Below are 18909 nucleotides of genomic sequence, written 5' to 3' on the forward strand. Positions count from 1 at the left end.
CTCACACCACGTATTCTGCAGGGCTTTCCGTAGATCCCTAAGAGTATGACGGGGTGGAGATCTCTTCTGAGCAACACGTTACAATGCATCCCAGATATGAATAATAATGTTCATGTCTGGGGACTTTGGTGACCAGTGGAAGTGTTTTAACTCAGGCGAGTGTTCCTAAAGCCACTCTGTAGCAATTATGGACGTGTGGGTTGCGCAACTATGTCGGAATGCACAATGGACATGAATGAATGCAGGTGATCAGACAGGATGCTTACGTATGTGTCACCTATCAGAGTCATATCTAGACGTATCCCATATCACTCCAATTGCACACTCCCCACACCCTTACAGAGCCTCGAAGAGCATGAACAATCACACCCCCACATGCTGGGCACATGGATTCATGAGGTGTCTCCACACCCATACACCTCCATCCACTTGATACAATTTGAAAGGAGACTCGTCCGACCAGGCGACATGTTTCTACTCATCGACAGTCTAAGGACGGGCCCAGGGTAGGCGTAAGGCTTAGTGTCGTGCAGTCATCAAGGGTACACGAGCGGGATTTCGGCTCCGAAAGCCCTTATCGATGATGTTTCGTTGAATGGTTCGCAACGTGATACTTGTTGATGGCCCAGCACTGAAATCTGCAGCAATTTGCGGAAGGATTACACTTCTGTCACGTTGAATGATTCTCTTCAGTTGTCATGAGACCCATTCTTGCAGGATCTTCTTCCGGCCACAGCGATGTCGGTGATTGGATGTTTTACCGGATTCCTGATATTCTCGATACACCCATGAAGTTTCGTACGGGGAAAATCCCCACTTCATCGCTACCTCGGAGACGCTGTGCCCCATCGCTTGTGCGTCGACTATAACACCACGTTCAAACTCACTTAAATATTGATAGCCAACCATTGTAGCAGCAGTAACCGATCTAACAACTACGCCAGGCACTTGTTTCTTTATATACGCCTTGCCGACCGCAGCGCCTTATTACGCCTGTTTACATACCTCTTTATTTGAATATGCATGCCTATGCCAGTTTCTTTGGCGCTTCAGTGCAAAAGGAGATGATGATGTTACCATCAAGAGCGACTGGAATGCAGTAGTAGGGGATGGAATAGAAGAAAGAGTTATGGCAGCATATGAGCTTGGTAGTAGGAATGAGGGACGAGGGAGATTAGTTCTGCTACAAAAATGACAACTGGCTAAAACAGTGTTCACAAATTACACGTGGAAGAAGTGTCCTCGGAAAAGACTTGGAGATAGAGGTAGATACCTGACGGATTACACCATAGTCAGACAGAGATTGCGAATCAGATGTTCTATTGTAAGGAATACCCAGCAGCAGATATAGATTTGGGTCATAATTTCGTAATGATGAAGAGTAGGCTTACCCAACCGGAAGGATCAGCGTCTAGAGTAGTGGGATACTGAAATACGGAGGAATAAAGAGATTCATTTGCCTCGAATAAAAAACAGCTCGCAGTTGCACTAAATTATGTTATTATAACCTTTGACCATGGTTTATGCTATAATATTATAGCCTTCTTCAGAAGTCCTAAAAATGATCAAAATAACATCTAGACCAGTGATTCAACCTACACATAAACTTCAAGATTACGTAAGTGATAACATATTACTTATATACACATTAAGAAATGAAAAATGTCTTAGCCCAGCGGCTGCGTCAAGACCAATAAAATAGCTTCAACGGACATAAGCCTATTTTGAACATAAGTAAAATTACATATGGCACCGTATGTCCTCCGCCACTACCTCTGTTATACGGGGCGCACGGAAGACAAGTGTGCCGCACCCCGCGCACCATCGGTGGCGCTCACCACAGTGAGCTACATCGCACCGTTTATCAGGCAACTAGCCAATATGTACGACAATAAATTAATAACAAGCCTATATCTGCAAATGAAGGACAATATACTTAATAATACGAATGTCCAACAGATGAAATACTGTTAAATACGATCATTAGAGTGGTAGAACATTAACAATTTCATTTCACCAAACCGGCCGATGTGGCCGAGAGGTTCTAGGCGCTTCAGTCAGGAAGCTACAGTTGGAGGTTCGAATCCTGCCTCGGGCATGGATGTGTGTGATGTTCTTAGGCTAGTTCGGTTTAAGTATTTCTAAGTCTAGGGGACTGATGACCTCAGATGTTAAGTCCCATAGTGCTCAGGAGCATTTGAACCATTTTTGAGTCCGGTGTCGTTAACAGGTTGGGGCTTACGTCCTTCTTCGATAATGTGTTCAGAAAACGTTGACCCATTCTTGTTCATACCCATCCTAGACGGCATATGTTCTTTATATCTTATGCCTATAGACCTACCTGTCACCCCTATGTAACACGCCGGCAATCATTACATTTGAATTTATAAACTCCTGATTGCAACAGCTTATTATAATTGTTATTGCTGAAACAAACAAATTTCCATTTTAAGCTATTGTTGGTCGAAAATGCTACGTTATAGGCGTGTTCATGGAGCACAGGTTGAATTTTATAAGATTTTTATATAAGACACTTAGGAATGACATACAGTGTAGGGAAACTAATGCTAAATAACTGCAGAAATATGTCCAGAAGTCGATAAAGAAATAGTTACAGAAACGAGGACGTCAAGATTAAAAGTGGGATGGAAATCCCACTGCTAAGCACAGAGGTGGGTGCGGAAAGTTAGAAAGACAACACTGAAGGTCTCTGTGAGAGGGAGGAACAGGTTTATGACTTAACTATGGAGGAAATGAGCATCGATATGGAAGTCTGGGTGTGTACCAGAGTTTAACAGATCTTTCGAAGTCTCGAGATGAAGTGAGACAGAAGAAACCAATAACATTCTTCGCAATGTCTTAAAGTCGTTGGGGGAAGTGTCAGTCAGGCGACCATTTAATTTGGTATGTAAAATCTATAAGTCCGGAGACATATTATCAGACTTTGGGAAATAAATCAACGAGACCTTTCTATAAGCCGCTTAAAGGCTCAAACATTCAAGACGCTCACAAGAATAACGGAAAGAAAACTGACGATCTGTTATATGACTGTCAGTTTCGCTTTCGGAAACGTGAGGACACCAGAAATTAGATCTGAGGATGTAACATAGGCAAAGCAAGGCTTGGAAAACGAGGATTCGTTAGTAATTATTGTCGACCTGCAAAAGCCCTCCACAAAGTAAAATGGTGCAAGATGTTCCAGATTCTGAGAAAAATAAGAATAAGCTATAGGGACAGACGGATTGTATACAATACTAGCTTGGCACCCACTGTTTTGCTCGAGTAGACTGCGTGGTCTGCACAGATTGTTTTTTATCGAATTTTTATGTTTTTTACAAATCACATCGCATTCTAATCTTTTCACTCTAAATGAGGCCGTAGAAGCATGGTCTTACCGAATGTGCTTCAGACGAGACAGCGATTCTGGTAGCTGAAGTCCATGGGTTTTGTTAACCATACTTTTTGCGTTCTTGTGGTGATATTTCAATAGAAACTTTCATCCTCTAACACATATTTCTTTTATTTAACTGTGAAGTACAAATTTTCACATATTTCTCTTTAAACATTTTTAATATAACGAAATACTTTCTTAAAAATTTTCGTTCTGTTTCACTCCCTTATGGGTCGAATTTCCAAAACCTGTGAAACGTATCTTTTAATTTCCAGTTGAGAATCTAAACAAAAATTTTCATGGATTTAGATTTGAAAATGCTTTCATAATAAATTATTTCATAAATCTTCTCATCACGTATTCAAATCCCTGAGGCGATTGAGCTCCACAGAACACTTGAGCACCTCTTTTTTATTTCCAACAGAGAAGTCGAATACCAATTTTTATAGATACAACTTTAAAACTATTTTTGCAACGAAATACTTTTATGAAACAGTTCACTCCTTATTTCACCCCCTCAGTGGTTGCATTTCAAAATCTGTAAAAATGTATTCTTTTAAATTTCTAACCGAGAAGCAAAGCATAAATTGTCATACATTTAGATTTAAAAATTCTTTCATAATGAATCATATTAATTAAAAACTCATCCGCTATTTGAACTGCACAGGTGTTGAGTTTCTGGTTTTTTCTCCTCTGTCCATCTCGACCTCCCCCTCTAAGTCAATCCCCTCCTCCTCCCTACATCCTCCTCTGTCCATCGCCTCCCCCCCTTCCCTCCTTCTCTCTGCCTATCTACTCCTCTCCCTCTCTCTCGCCACCTCCTCCTCCGCCTTCCTCCGTCCAGCTCCACCTCTTTCCTTTCTCTGTCCCTTTCCTCCTTCTCATTTCTCTGCCCATCTCCTGTTCATCCCTTTCTGTCCATTTACCCATCACCTTCTCTCTGTCTATCTTCTCCCACTCCTGTCTGTGCCCATCCTGTCCTTCCTGTTCTCTGTCTGTCCATTTCCTCCTACCCTCTTCGATCTCCACGTTACCATTCTACCCCACTAGCAGGTTACTTGTTAATCCCCACAGATAGTAAGTAGTATTTGCACCACGTTTGGTTGAAATCGATCAAGGGATTTAGGAGGAAACTTTTACCCGTGACTGTGAGCACATATACACATGTGACATCTATTTCACATATATGTAACACATTTCACACGTATTTGTACACGTTGTTCAGTTGTACCTCCAGCTAATTTCAACTTGCATTTTCGTTCCATGCAACTACTTGGGTAAGACATCATGTCTCCAGAGCTCTGTACCATACAATGATATAATTCTGTAGGTACATTCCGTAGCATACGTGTATACTGTCTGCGAAATGTGTAGCGAATAGGTTTAATACGAAAAAAGTAATACATCTGAACGTCATGCATGATGCGTCGGTTTTGACGCATCGCAGTGTTTATGAAGTCCTCTTTCCTGAACTATGTGTAGTTCAATGACACAGTTTTGCAGTTACATACAGTGGATACAGTCTACAAAATGTGTCGTGAATACAGTTGCACTAAAGAAGTAATTCATTAAAACATCACGCTCTATCCATGAACTGCAACTGTAGTAAGCGATAAACTTGTTTCCTTCAATCATTTTGTAGTGATGTCAGCCAGAAAAGTTCCCTAAATGTCCGGAACTACGATTGAAGATTGTTACAAGTCACTAAAAGCTCTCATTCTGAAATACTGGGTGAATATAGTCTGGGTTTCACGGGTCGCGGGATACGCTTCTTTCTCACACCAACCATAAGGAGTGTATACGTGGTTCCAACTAACACGGTGGTTTATTTCCACACTGTGATACACGTAACAAGTTTTCTTGAAATCTGTCCAGTAGTGTAGGAGGAGATGTGGAACACACACACACACACAAACACACACATACATATCTTTTTTTAAATCTGTGATACACCAAGAAACACAGAAGGAAGCATGGAGGACCGACGTTTAACATCCTGTCAACGACGATATTGTCAGAGCACGACTTTGAACTGGGCGAGAAAGAGAAACATATCTGGCTGCATCCTTACGTAAGGAACGAAAATCGCGATTTGGACAAACCACACAAAATAGGTATAGAGGGAGAGCTACTTCAACCTTCATCCCTCTGATTGAGAGCAAAGTATTTCATCGCTTTCTTCGGTGAAGGTCGTAATAGGCTTTTCAACTCCCATCACTACCTTGTTTCAATCCCCCTCGACTACTCATGAGATTTTGGAATACATTGCACTGTAGTAGGATTTTGCAGTATTCTGATTTCATAGTAACAACGAAGAATTTTTGGTTTATTGTCATTTATTCAAAATCAGCTGTTACATTATAGAACATTGTGAAACTTATTGGAGCACGTTTTCATCATCATGCCAAGTAATGTCGAATGGGGACAGCCGATCGTCCGGTGCCTTCTACTTCCTGGACTGTGGCCAGTCGCAGGTGTTGATGTTGGAGTTCCAGACGGTGCCAGTGGGGCAGGCCATGTGGACGGACCTGCCGTTGCTGCACTCGTAGAAGCTGCTGCTGTCGTTCTCGTCAGGGAAGAAGACGGGCGTGGAGCCGTCGTACTGCGGGCAGGTGGGGGCCGCCGTCACCACGGCTACCAGCACGCACACAGCCAGAAGAGAAGCCAGCACTGGAACAGTAAGAGTGGTAAGTTGTAGACTGTCATCACCATAGGTTGCGTAAGTTTGCAAAGAGAAATCAGTCAACCAATATACAGATAAGGAACTAAATGACTCTGAGTACATAAACAAGTAGCTGTGCTCAAAATTATGGTACAGGGATTGATGAAAGTAAATTTCACAACGGTGAAGTTAAACGTATCACGATCCTATTAACAAAAAAAATGGTTCAAATGGCTCTGAGCACTATGGGACTTAACATCTGAGGTTATCAGTCCCCTAGAACTTAGAACTACTTAAACCTAACTAACCTAACGACACCACACACATCCATGCCCGAGGCAGGATTCGAACCTGCCATCGTAGCAGTCACGCGGTTCCGGACAGAAGCGCCTAGAACCGCACGGCCACCGCGGCCGGCTTCCTATTAACAAGGCAATATTAACTGAGGCGATAGTCATGCAGTTTGCTAATCATCCTAGTATACATCGGATTACATGCTTACATTGCTTTCAGAAATACTGACTACCGACCTGATGATAATATGTCGTAATATTGTCTGAACTCCATAAATTACAGTCAAAAGATGAGAACCAGTTTGGTAATGTTACTTAAAATGACATTTTGCTTTAATGAGACTTTCAGCTCTATTTCCACTCTTTTTCTGCCGTCGTTGTCCCTGTTCACAATTTATTCTTTTTTTTTTTTAGTTTGTCGCGTGATGACTTTCTTATCGCTTTATGAATCGGTTACACTAAATGTAAACCATCGTGTGTATCATCCCATTGAATCAATAATTTAGTATATCACTTTTCCTTGTCTCTTAGTTTATGTTGTTTCTATGATGTGATGCTACGATAACTGAACGTGTGCTCGTAATCCGCTGTAATTATTAGTCAATAACGTAAAGCATGTAAGGCATATTGTAAAATAATACAAATCTACAGCACGACAGTAAGTACCAATAGAAATTTCATTGTGCTAAATCGAGAGAGCTATTATCCTCAATAGCAGGTCTCCACTGTTTGTTAGCATTTTTGAAAAACATTCATTTAACAGTATTGTGATCAGCGCCTTTGTCTTGGTATTCCATCGTAATCTATCCCCATTCTAATGTAGTAAATTGGATTATTATCACATATAATCTCACAAGAAGTCTAATGAGTCGCAGACTAGCTGCCACCAACATACTCTTTTTTGTGTGTAATTTTACGAGACAAATATACGTCCGAGACACACTCAAAGACCACAAAGCACTCACTTGTAATTTACCTATAATTTTATTCGATCATTCTATCCAAGTAAGTATCAGTTGTCCATAGGCAACTGTCTGATAAATATTTCCTACACAGTTCATTTTGGATGTGCTCCTTCTACTAGTGAAAATAGAAGTCTTGCACACACTCAAGTGACAAATACATAAAAAGAAACTATCGTCAGAAGAATAACTCTTTCCCACATACTATACAACAGAATTTCCACTTACCCTTCATGATGGATGAGATGCTACGATGTGCACACACTCGATGTTTCAACAGTCAGAAGATACCCAACAGTGTACTGCTGAGGCTTTATATACAAATTGGAGCAGATAATCTGCCTCATATCAATGTCAATGACACAAAAGGCTGTCGTGTTACAGTACATTAAGGGCGTTTCCAATTACACGATTTAGCTTTCAGAAACTGTCAGAGATAAAGCTGTCACCACGTCCGAAATCATAATTGTGATTACGTGTACTTTATAAAAAAAATTCCTGGCAGCTACTTGCAGCACATTTCGTCAGTCGCGTCAGTACAGGACCACAAAGCACTTCCCAGTTTTCCCGTTTTGTCCGTCTTAAGACAAAATGTTTGTTGTAAGTCTGCAGGCTTTTATGGCCGTTGTCACTGAGGATAAAATCTTCTGTTTTATTAGGCCGCACCATGTTTCTTCTAAAATGATCGAATTTTCAACCCCTCTGCTGGAATCTTCCTCAGAATCGTCTGGTGTCCACTACTGCTAGAACACTGCAGATATGACACCCGCACGAACGTACTCGTTTGCTACACACCATATGGGCGGCGTGGACTGAGTCAGCGACGCAGCACAAGAACATCGTCCGGAGAGGGGTGCCGTAATTACGGTGTCAATGCATAGTTAAGCAGGAAAAGGTAACTCGGATGCAAGACCAGCTATTCAGTACACTGACCTTGCAAAATAGATCAGTCAGAGCACAAAATGGTTCAAATGGCTCTAAGCACTATGGGACTTAACATCTGATGTTATCAGTCCCCCAGACTTAGAAGTACATAAACCTAACTAACCTAAGAACATCACACACATCCATGCCCGAGGCAGGATTCGAAACTGCGACCGTAGCACCAGCGCGGTTCCGAACTGAAGAGCCTGGAACCGCTCGGCTACAGCGGCCGCCCAGTCAGAGCACCTGAAGTGTAAACAGTTAGGACATCATGGGGCGTTCAGGACAGCTGATCAAACGGAATAAGTAGTCCAAGTGATACCACCGATGACTCGAATGGTGGCCAGCCTCGCATAAATATTGCTCATTTCCAGTAGAAGTACCGTACTCTGTAGCCGACCAGCCTGCAAGAAGGCCTTTGTCGCTCTACCATCTGCTCATTTAGGTGTGCTCAATCATGTTCTTCTCTCTCTCTCTCTCTCTCTCACTTTCTCTATTTTATGGGTCATCAGTCTTATGGCTGATTTGATGCGGCCCATAACGAATTCATCTCCTGTGCCAACCTCTTCATTTCAGAGTAGCTCTTGCACACTAGGACCTCATTTCCTCGCTGGGGGTATTCCAATCTCTGTCTTCCCCTACAGTTTTTGCCCTCTAAGTCCCCTTTAGGACCATGGATGTTATTCCCCCTTCTTCTTATCAGCGTTTCTCATATAGTGCTTTGCTCACCGATTCGGCGGAGAAGCTCTTCATTTCTTACCTTATCAATCCACCAAGCTTTCAACATTCTTCTGTAGCACCACATCTCGAACGCTTCTATACTCTTCCTTTCCGATTTTCCCGATTTCCGTGTTTTATTTCTATACAATGCTACGCTCCAAATCTACATTCGCAGAAATTTCTTCCTCAAGGTCTACTTTTCAACCAGTAGAATTCTCTTGGCCTGGAATGCTCTCTTTGCCAGTATTAGTTTGCTTCTTACGTCGCCCTTGCTGCATCCATCATGGCCTATTTTGCTTCCAAGACAGCAGAATTCCGGAACTTCATCTACTTCGTGAGCACCAGTTTTGATAAGTTCCTCTCTCTTCTCATCTCTGCCACCTCTCATTACTTTGTCTTTTTCCACTTTACTCTCAGTCCATATTCTGTACTCGTTGGACTATTCACTCCATTCAGCATATCTTGTAATTTTTCTACTGTTTCACCGCGTACAGAAATGTCATCACCGAATTTATCATTGATATCCTTTCCCGCTCTTTAATCTTGCTTTTATTTTCGTCATTGCTTCTTCGGTGTTAAGACTGAACAGTATCGTGAAAAGCTGCATCCAGTATTATAACATTTTTAATCGGAGCCGGCCGTTGGTGGTCGAGCTGTTCTAGGCGCTTCAGTTTGGAAACGCACGGTCGTTACGGTCGCAGGTTCGAATCCTGCCTCGGGCATGGATGTGTGTGATGTCCTTAGGTTAGTTTGGTTTCAGTAATTCTAAGTTCTAGGGGACTGATGACCTGAGATGTTAAGTCCCATAGTGCTCAGAGCCATTTGCACCATTTTTTTTTTTTTAATCCGAGCAGTTCTTTCTTGTTCTTCCAGTCTTATTGTTCCCTCTCGGTTTCTGTGCATATTTTATGTTAAGCACCTTTAGGTTACTCGTATTTATATCAGAATTTCGTACCTCATGCATCATTTCATGGTTTCGGACGCTTTTTCTAGAACCACAGATTCTATGAGCGTATCTTGATTTTTCTTCCGTCTTGCTCCATTATCAATTACAAATTACAAACTTCCCCTCTTCTGTCTTTCCTTTCCTAAAGCCAAACTGACCATCATCTAATAGGTCATCAATTTTCTTTTCTATTCTTCTGTATTATTCTTGTCAGCAGCTTGAATGCTTGATATATTAAGCTGATCGTGCGATAATTTTCGCACATATTTGCCCTTGTTGGCTTTGAAATTATGTGGGCGACGTTTATGCGAAGCTTTGACGGTATCTCGCCAGTCTTATAGATTCTAAATACGAACCTGCATAGCCGTTTGGATACCAGCCCCCATCCCACCCCTTCCCAATAATTTTAGGAGTTCCGCTAGAATTGTCTCTATTCCTTTCGCCATTCTTTCTCTCACGTTTTACAGAACTCCTTTAAATTCTTACTCTAATACTGGATTCTCTATGTACTCCATATCGACTCTTATTCCTTCTTCTATCACGTAACCGGATAAGTCCTCCGCCTCATTCAAGCCTTCAACGTACTCTTTCAATCTGTTCGGTCTTTCCTCTTCGTTTTATAGTGGTATTCCTATTGGACCCTTAATGTTACCATCCTTACGTTGACTTTTCTGCGTTCTGTGTCAGTCTTATCGATACTCATGTCTTTTTCGACTACTTCAAATATTTCCTGCATCCAATTCGCGTTTGCTGCACTCCACTTGCTATTTATTTCATTCCTATGTGATTTGTGTGGCTGCATTCCACCTTTCCCTGCATATTTTTGTATATCCTCCTTTCGTCGATCACCTAAATTATTTCTTTGGTTACCAAAGGTTTTTTTTCGGAGTAACATTCCTTGAATCTATGTCTCATTGTCCAGCGTATGTAATTGCCTTTCTGGAGATGTACACTCCTCGTCAACTGAAGTGCCTACTGTGATAGTCCTTGTGGTGTCACCGCCAGACACCACACTTGCTAGGTGGTAGCTTAAATCGGCCGCGGTCCATTTAGTACATGTCGGACCCGCGTGTCGCCACTGTGAGATCGCAGACCGAGCGCCACCACAAGGCAGGTCTCGAGATACGGAATAGCACTCGCCCCAGCGACTACACTTTGCTAGCGACTACACTGACGAAGCCTTTCTCTCATTTGCCGAGAGACAGTTAGAATAGCCTTCAGCTAAGTCCATGGCTACGACCTAGCAAGGTGCCATTAACCGTATCTGAAGATAGTCTTATTTGTATTATCCAGAGCGATGTACCACAAGGATGGAATAAAGATAAGTATTCGAGGAGCTGCATACTTTTCTTATTAGAATTCACTACTTATCCTGTTCCAGAATTCACGCCCGTCTGCGTTAGTTAGCGTGCATTTCGGCCTCCTCGATCTACAAGGTGTTGGCACATTTACCAACACATCAGTCCTAATCGCAGTATCCACATTCTTCGTGAACCTCGCAAGCGTCTCATCATTCCTCATCTCTTCAGTCTCCCAATTACTTTCACACCCACCCTTTTGTACTGTACCCTTACACTTCAGTCTATCTTCCATCTTACTAAATTATGTTCTGACTCTATATCTGCTCTAGGTACGCATTACAATCCAGTATCCGATTTCGGAGTGTCTGGTTACCATCATATAATCCAGCTGGAACGTGGCCGTGTCTCCGGGTATTTCCCATGTATATCTCCTCATCTGGTGAGTCTTAAACAGAGTATCTGTTTTCACCATCTGAGATTTATAGCAGAATTCAATTAGTCTTTTTCTTGTCTTATTCTTACTGCATAGACCATATTGGTACATAATCCTTTCTTTTACTCATCTCCATTTCCGTAATGGTTTTACCGTTCAATGTCCTCTTTACCTTCTTTCTTTTCATATACTGCTTGCGATGTCAGCATGTGTATCTGAAGCAGCGTTGTTTTTTTGCTGTCGAATCTGGTGAGAGAAATCTGTCACTGAACTGTTCACAGTAGCCCACTCGCTGCCCTACTTTAGTATTTCGTGTCGTACTATTTTCTAGTGCTGTTGATATTAGTTTACATTCGTCTGACCAGAAATCCTTTTTTTCTTTCAGATTCACTTTATTGATTCCCACTTTGTATAGATTGAGCATTTGTATTTTGCTTTTCAGATTCTCTAGCTTTTCCATTGCCTTTAAAATTCTTACAATCCATACTCCGACTCAACGAATGTTTCACGTTGGTTGGTGATTCAGTCTTTTACTCGTTTTCATCCTCTTTTCGCACTCCACACCCGCAGATTCGAACTGGGGATTATTGTGGAATCTTTTTCCAAAAAGGAACATCACGACAATATTTTAGCTACATTCCCCATATCGTGTAGGTACACGTTACGTGTTTTTAACGTAGTAGTTTCCATTGTTTTTCCATTGCCTTCTGCATCCTTGTGCCGTTAATCATTGCTGATTATTCTTAACTCAGGAGCGAGAGAGTGCCCCGAACCTCCGTCCTCTCCTCCCCCCCTCCCCCTCTCCAACCACGCCCTCTTTGACAAGGCTGTTGGCAGAATACGAGGGTGACTTCTTGAGTTGGAAGTCTTCGTCCACCATTTGTGATTATTTTTATTCGAAATTTAAGCAGTGATTGGATTAGGACCCTAGATCCGTGACGTTTTGATTACTAGTCGAAGACCCCTAGACCAATCGTCTATAGGACAACAAAGTCTACCCTGGCTTTTTCAACACTGATATCCACAGCACTGATATCCATGTCGAGTGCGATGAGATGAACATAGGCACCTTGGATCGGTGGGCTCTGCTACAACTTACACCCTGAGGGTCCCTCATTCCGATCCAGGGACGTGCAGCCGCTCTCCCGACTTCGCGGGGGCGCGCAGACTAGGCTGCCATCTTCTGCTCCTGCGGGCTGCCCACTGCTGCTGGTGGTTGCATTTCCTCTGTGTAGTCTACAGCATGGTCATTCTTGCCTTGGTGCGACACCGATGCCTTCGCCATGAAGCGTATCAGTGCTCTGGATCTCGTTGGGCCATGACATCGCTCGATTAACAGCTTTCCCGACTGTTTGTGTATTATGGTTGTCCCTATTTTTTGTCTTATCATTTGTTGGTTGCACAAAAGCTGAAATCCTGACATTAATTTTTTTCAGGGACAAGCAGCCGAACTGCAGAAAAGCAGTTCCACGTTGGAGTGACAGGCAGGTAGTCAACAAACCCTTAATGAGTGGCCACAAGCCGAATTGATGGAGGAACACGTCACCGAGGAGCATTGTCAGTATTTATTAGTGACCTGAAAGCTGTCACTTAGTTGAATGTACTTGTATACTGCAGAGTTACGATTAATTGGCAATGTGAAAATGTACGTCATATATTATGAGGGATTAAATAAGGCACAGGCATCTGAAGAGCTAACAAAGGGGCTTTATCAACATAACAACAAGCAGAAAAGTGTGTGGTTTTTGGGGAACTGCTTAATGGTTTGTCGTAGTAACGGAGTAAGTCTTCTGAATTTTTTTGGACAGAGTTAGAAAGTTAGTTCTCAGACCTATGATTAACGAAAAAAGGAAGCAGACAGAATTATTCTTCAGGAGTCAGAGAACAGGAAGCTTGATGTATTTTTAAGGGATATGGTAAGAATGGAAAACCCAAGGAACTTAGCAGCCGCTGTCATGGTTGGGACTGCAACTTGAGCAGTTCGATATTGCGACTCTAGTATACAATAAACGAAGTGTGTTTTCCTCCGCGGTGGAAAGCTATAGATGTCGGTGTCTGGGTAACATTAAGTATAAATGTCGCCACCTGTAGTGTTATGGATGGTCGGAAGAGGACATCAGGCTCGAGAATGTCTGTCTTCTTCCACTCTCTGTCTTCTCCTACAGTTTCTACCCTCTACAGATATTCTTTAGTACCATGTTCTTTTCTTCTCTGATTCTGTAGAGGCTCTCCGCATTCCTTATATTATCAGTCCATACAATTTTCAACATTCTCCTGTAGCAGCAGATCTCAAACTCTTCTATTCTCTTCTGATCCCATTCTCTCACTGTCCATGATTCACATACAGTGTTGTGCCCGAAACATATACTCTCAGAAATTTCTCAGGAATTCACATCATAAAGTAAAGAGAGTAAAAGGAAAGATAATACTAGTGAATGTGGGCACTGACCTACCGAGTGAGATGTTATGTATCGTGGAATCATTTGCAATCATATTTCTTGGGTAGAGGAGCTAAGTATACCTAAAAGACATGAATGGAAATTATATGGTATCAATATTGTGGGCAACATTGGCACTCCCCAGGTGAGTCTGCCAAAGGGTCTACAGTTTGTCAGCTTGGATAATAGGGATTAGGATGATCTACACTGGTCAGATGGACACTCCCACAAGCAAACTGCCAATGCATCTTCACTACGTGAAAAGGTGAAGCATTTAGAGGGAAGAGGTAAAAGGTCAATGGAAGTTTTGCTCTACGATTCATACATCTGCTTAATCACGGTGAGCCATTACCAGCAACATCAACAATTCAGCATAGATTACCGTTGGGTAACAGTGCTCCAGTGTACAAGAAACTGTATTAAACTCCTAAACACCTTCACCAATAACGGAAGAATTTATCTATCAACAGTTGGCTGATGACATTATTAAAGAAAGTAAAAGCCCGTGGGAGACAGCCGTAGTAATTCTTCCCAAAAACCCATTGTATAGTAAAAGAAAGCATTTTTATCTATTTTTTGTGACTACGTGTAATTGAACTCAAGAAATGTTACCAGTCCTTATCTTTTACCCAATTTAATAGGTTGGTGCAAATATATTTCTGCAGTGGACTTAAAAGACTACATTTACTGTTTTCATGGGACATTTTAATATCATTGGATGCCGTTTAGTCTCAAGAATGCCCCAGCAATTTTCCAATGGCTGCTAGATGGAATGCTCAGATGACTGAAAAAGGAAACAGTGTATGGGTTATCTTGATGATGAGAAAAATTATGTTTTATAAGCATATGGAAGAGCACGAGCAAATGAAAGGGTACAGTACTACCCGACATAGAAAAAAATTTGCCTCATTGGGTGCAGTAATACCCGTTGTAAAACAACAGACTTCGTTGTTCTTTTCAGAACAGTGGTTTTATGGTAACACAATTTTATTCAATACACCGAAACCGGATATCTATAAGTGCACTTCCTTCAAAAATAGATCCCTATATCCAGTTTTGTGATGTTTGAGAAATGAGTGAGTGGTTTGTTGTCTGCTGACCACAGATAGCGGATGTAGAATCTGTAATTATCTTTGAGACAGTCCTCTAGTCACCTTTGGAGAAAGAAAGTATTCGAGAGCACTGGAGGGCATGGAGAGTGGCTGACCAATACGGTAACAGGATCTTTCCCCACCTCTGAGGAGGAAGCGGGAGATGGCCTGGTGATCGGTCATGTTCTGGCACTCTGTCGGTGGTTCCTGAAGTTGAAACACCGATTCTGGATGTCCTCCGTAAAACTAAAGTATATGGGAAAGTAATGCATGTGGAATCTTTTAAGAGTAGCTAGAAATAATGATTTCCCTTTTCAGTATTTCGACGTCAACTAAACTGTTTGGTTTGAGATTCATGTAAAGGTAGGCTGGTGAAACACATGGGGAACTTAGGATTATTTGGTATTGACGAACGGTCACAATGAAACCACGTGTGGTAATTTTAAGCTGAGATTCTCGCGTGTGGTAATTTTAAGCTGAGATACTTGCGTGTGTAAATTTAAGCTGAGAATAATTAAGAATTGCGTGTGCAGAATCTGAATTAGGAACAAGCACATCCACATGGTTAGTACTGACTTTGTCTCAGTCTGACTAAGAGACAATGGAAAACAGAAGTGGTTGTGCAGACTTTCAGTTGACAATCCGTGTGTGAGGTAATTAAGTAATGATGATACCAAAATTACTGGTATTACTTACTTTCGTGTGAAGCAAGTTAGAAATTTGGATACTGTGAGAGAGAAAAAGGAGCGTTAGCCCTCTGCCCAGCAACAAAATGAATGTTACATTGCAGTGGGAGATGAGCATAAGTCCTCCAGAGTACGTGGTAGGTCCATGGGAAAGGTTAATTGTGAAATTTAATCCGAAGGTCTGTGACTTGTTAACCTGGGTTGAAATTTTGTTGTGCGGAAGATTTGATACGTACTGGCTAAAGTCGGTTGTTCTGTTTTATTTACATGTTTAATCTGTGTAATTTGAATGTGGTGACTTAGCTACAAGTACTGTACCAAAAAGCAAGAATTTTCTTTGAATAGCCTGACCGCTAGTAAATTCTCTAGGTTATTAATGAATGAGCTTATGGGAGCGAGAGAGAGAGAGGCAGTCGATATCTGTACCAATCCAGAAAGTGCACTACAGTAATAAGGAAAATCATTAAGAGACCATAGGATATTGAAATGCGTACCTAATATCATGCCCACTGGGCAGAGAATTCCTCGTTTCCTCTTATGTTTAAATGTATTGAAGGAAATTTTGTATCATTGCGGTGGTAGAATCTCAGAATATAAAAGAGGAGATATGAAACAAAATAGTGGTCATGATCTTCCAGTAGAGGGTAGCCATTTTGTTCAGACAATTTTTTACCATAAGCTCCCTATTACTAGAATACCCAAGCTCTGATTAAAATGAATGCAATAGAGTGGAAATGTGGTCTTGTTAAACTGGAATGAGTCCATCGGAAATGTTTACAGACAGTTATGTATCGCTTGTTGTGTAGAACTACAAAGTGTACATCATGCATGGTGGCACTTACCGCATTCAAATATGAATTACTGGAGGAAGCACATGACAATTTTTACCAGGTCTTGTAGGTCAGGGAACTCTTCATCGACGAGTAGTGGAAAAAATTTGATGAAAAATAAGGAGACAGGAGGTTTTACGAAACGTCAAAAATTGTGTACCTTTGCACAATGTGCCGACCTCAGTCACGAAAGAGGGTGGTTGCAAAAGTTCCCAGAAGCTGCTACATATTTTGAAATGGTGAGAAAGGACATCCTAGATCTGTTGAACAGGACACGAATGGTTAGGTGCTATATGTTCACTATGAGAGGTCTTTTTTCACGTTTCCGTGGTGGCCGAGCGTTTCTAGGCGCTTCAGTCTGGAACCGCGCAACCGCTACGGTCATAGGTTCGAATCCTGCCTCGGGCATAGATGTGTGTGATGTCCATAGGTTAAGTTAGGTTTAAGTAGTTCTAAGTTCTAGGGGACCTCGGATGTTAAGTCCCATAGTGCTCAGAGCCATTTGACCATTTTTTTCACGTTTTGTCCCAACGGTTGTAATCCTGATTCAATAGGCACATGCAGGCTACAGTGAAAAGTTGGCTTCTGAAGTGTAGCATTTTCCACATGGGCTCATGGCTCCAATTTTATGCCCTCTCTGATGAAACAGTTACACCAACTGCTATGCATTTGGAAGCACAGGATCAGACCTCAACCCAATGGAGAACAGACTGTGTTAGGTTATTGTGTAAACAACCATCGCCTTCCCCTATACTGAGTTGAAACAAATCATGGGATAGCGATATGCACATACAAGGCGGCGCAAGAGTCACTGGACAATTGCGTAAAAGAAAGCAAAAGTAACAGCAAGATGTAATGCAGTGGGAAGTTTTAACCCATTAAGTTGTCATTACCAAATGGTGAAAATTTCGCCTTGTCAAACTGGTATCAATACAATGGCAACCAAAACAAACACAGTAATCAAACTAGCGAATTTTTGAAATAGTGATCTGTGAGACGTGTTTACAGCTCTAGTTTTCCGAATTCTCACGACGATAACGAAAGAAGCTAACACTTTCACGTTAAAAACGCTTTATTAAAGTGGTGTTCCTCCAGTTGTTAATGAATGAGAAAGACATTTTAGATCAAAAAGTCTACAGCATACGAGATAGATTTGAAGACTGTGGATTTGTTGTGGATGCACCAAGATTTGGCAGCACAACAACAGTCACAACTGAGGAAAATGAATTGTGGTTATGTTTAGCTGTGACCCAAAGTCAGCGAAAATCAACCACACGGTTAACAACTGAGCTGGTTACGAAGGTCAGTGCAAAGAATGTTACACATGTGAGGTTTAGAGTTTACATTCCACGTTTACGACATGGGTTACTTGAAGATGATTCAGATCGACGTCTTCAGATTTATGAATTGATGCTTGACTAACAGAAACATGACCCTAACCTATTCAGTAAAACTGTGTGGTCTAAGGAGTGTAAGTTAAGAGGGCAAGTTAACAAACATTACTGGACTTACTGGCATACTGACAATCAAAATATTTTCTTCGAACAACCACTAAATCAACCTGGTGTGAGTGCTTGGGAGGCAGTATCTTCGTATGGGTTACTTGAACCACATTTTTTGAAGGAATGGTGACACGAGACAGGTCTAACTATATGGACATGCTTCAGAATCATGTGGTGCCAGGGCTAACGACGTGTGCTGGAAACATTCAAGAAATTTACTTTCAACACGGTGGTGCTCCACCACATTATTCCACTGCTGCTCGAGATTATGCAAAGGAAACTTTCCAAAGAAAAGTGATTGCTATCACGTTCACGGGATATCACGCCTATGATTCTTTCCTATGGGGTGTCGTCAAGGACTCTGTTTATTCTCAAAAGCCTCAAACCATCGCTGAACTACAGGACTACATATACGACGCATTTCATGATTTGGACAGTGATACCACACTATGCCATAAAATATGTAACAGTATTCCAAAAAGATTTGAAAGACGTATTAATGAAGATATAAATTATGCGTCATTTGGAAGTCAGATCTGAGAGCTGGAGAGATCAGGAGGGATTGAATAAGAGTCTCTAACCGTTCTTTCCACTAACCTGTCGACTTCTAAACTTGTGTCCCCAGCGCAGAAGACAGCTCGTCGGTCGAGGGATCTTCTTCGGCGGAGGCTGCTATGCTGTCATCTCGAACCTGTGATTGTGCTTTTTATGGTATGCCACTTGCTTAGGT

General features: G+C 41.7%; 1 protein-coding gene across 4 annotated transcripts in view; it reads right to left on the reverse strand.

The window, feature by feature from the left end:
- LOC126475263 (peritrophin-1-like) overlaps window positions 1–18909 on the reverse strand; it is a 276824-nt gene that overhangs the window by 16441 nt on the left and 241474 nt on the right. The window contains exons 1-2 of one of the 4 annotated variants that reach the window (XM_050102979.1): window positions 7537–7578; window positions 5827–6061 (exon numbers count right to left, since the gene is read on the reverse strand). The exons of 1 other annotated variant lie outside the window; for it this stretch is intronic. In XM_050102979.1, the coding sequence (XP_049958936.1) occupies window positions 5838–6061; window positions 7537–7543 (231 nt within the window). In that variant the 5' untranslated portion in view covers window positions 7544–7578 and the 3' untranslated portion in view covers window positions 5827–5837. Of the gene's footprint in view, window positions 1–5826; window positions 6062–7536; window positions 7579–18909 lie in introns of those variants that run through there. 2 more of the 4 variants (XM_050102980.1, XM_050102978.1) reach the window with 2 other exon arrangements.

The sequence above is a fragment of the Schistocerca serialis genome, chromosome 4, assembly GCF_023864345.2.
Source record: "Schistocerca serialis cubense isolate TAMUIC-IGC-003099 chromosome 4, iqSchSeri2.2, whole genome shotgun sequence".
Taxonomy (NCBI): Eukaryota; Metazoa; Arthropoda; class Insecta; order Orthoptera; family Acrididae; genus Schistocerca; species Schistocerca serialis.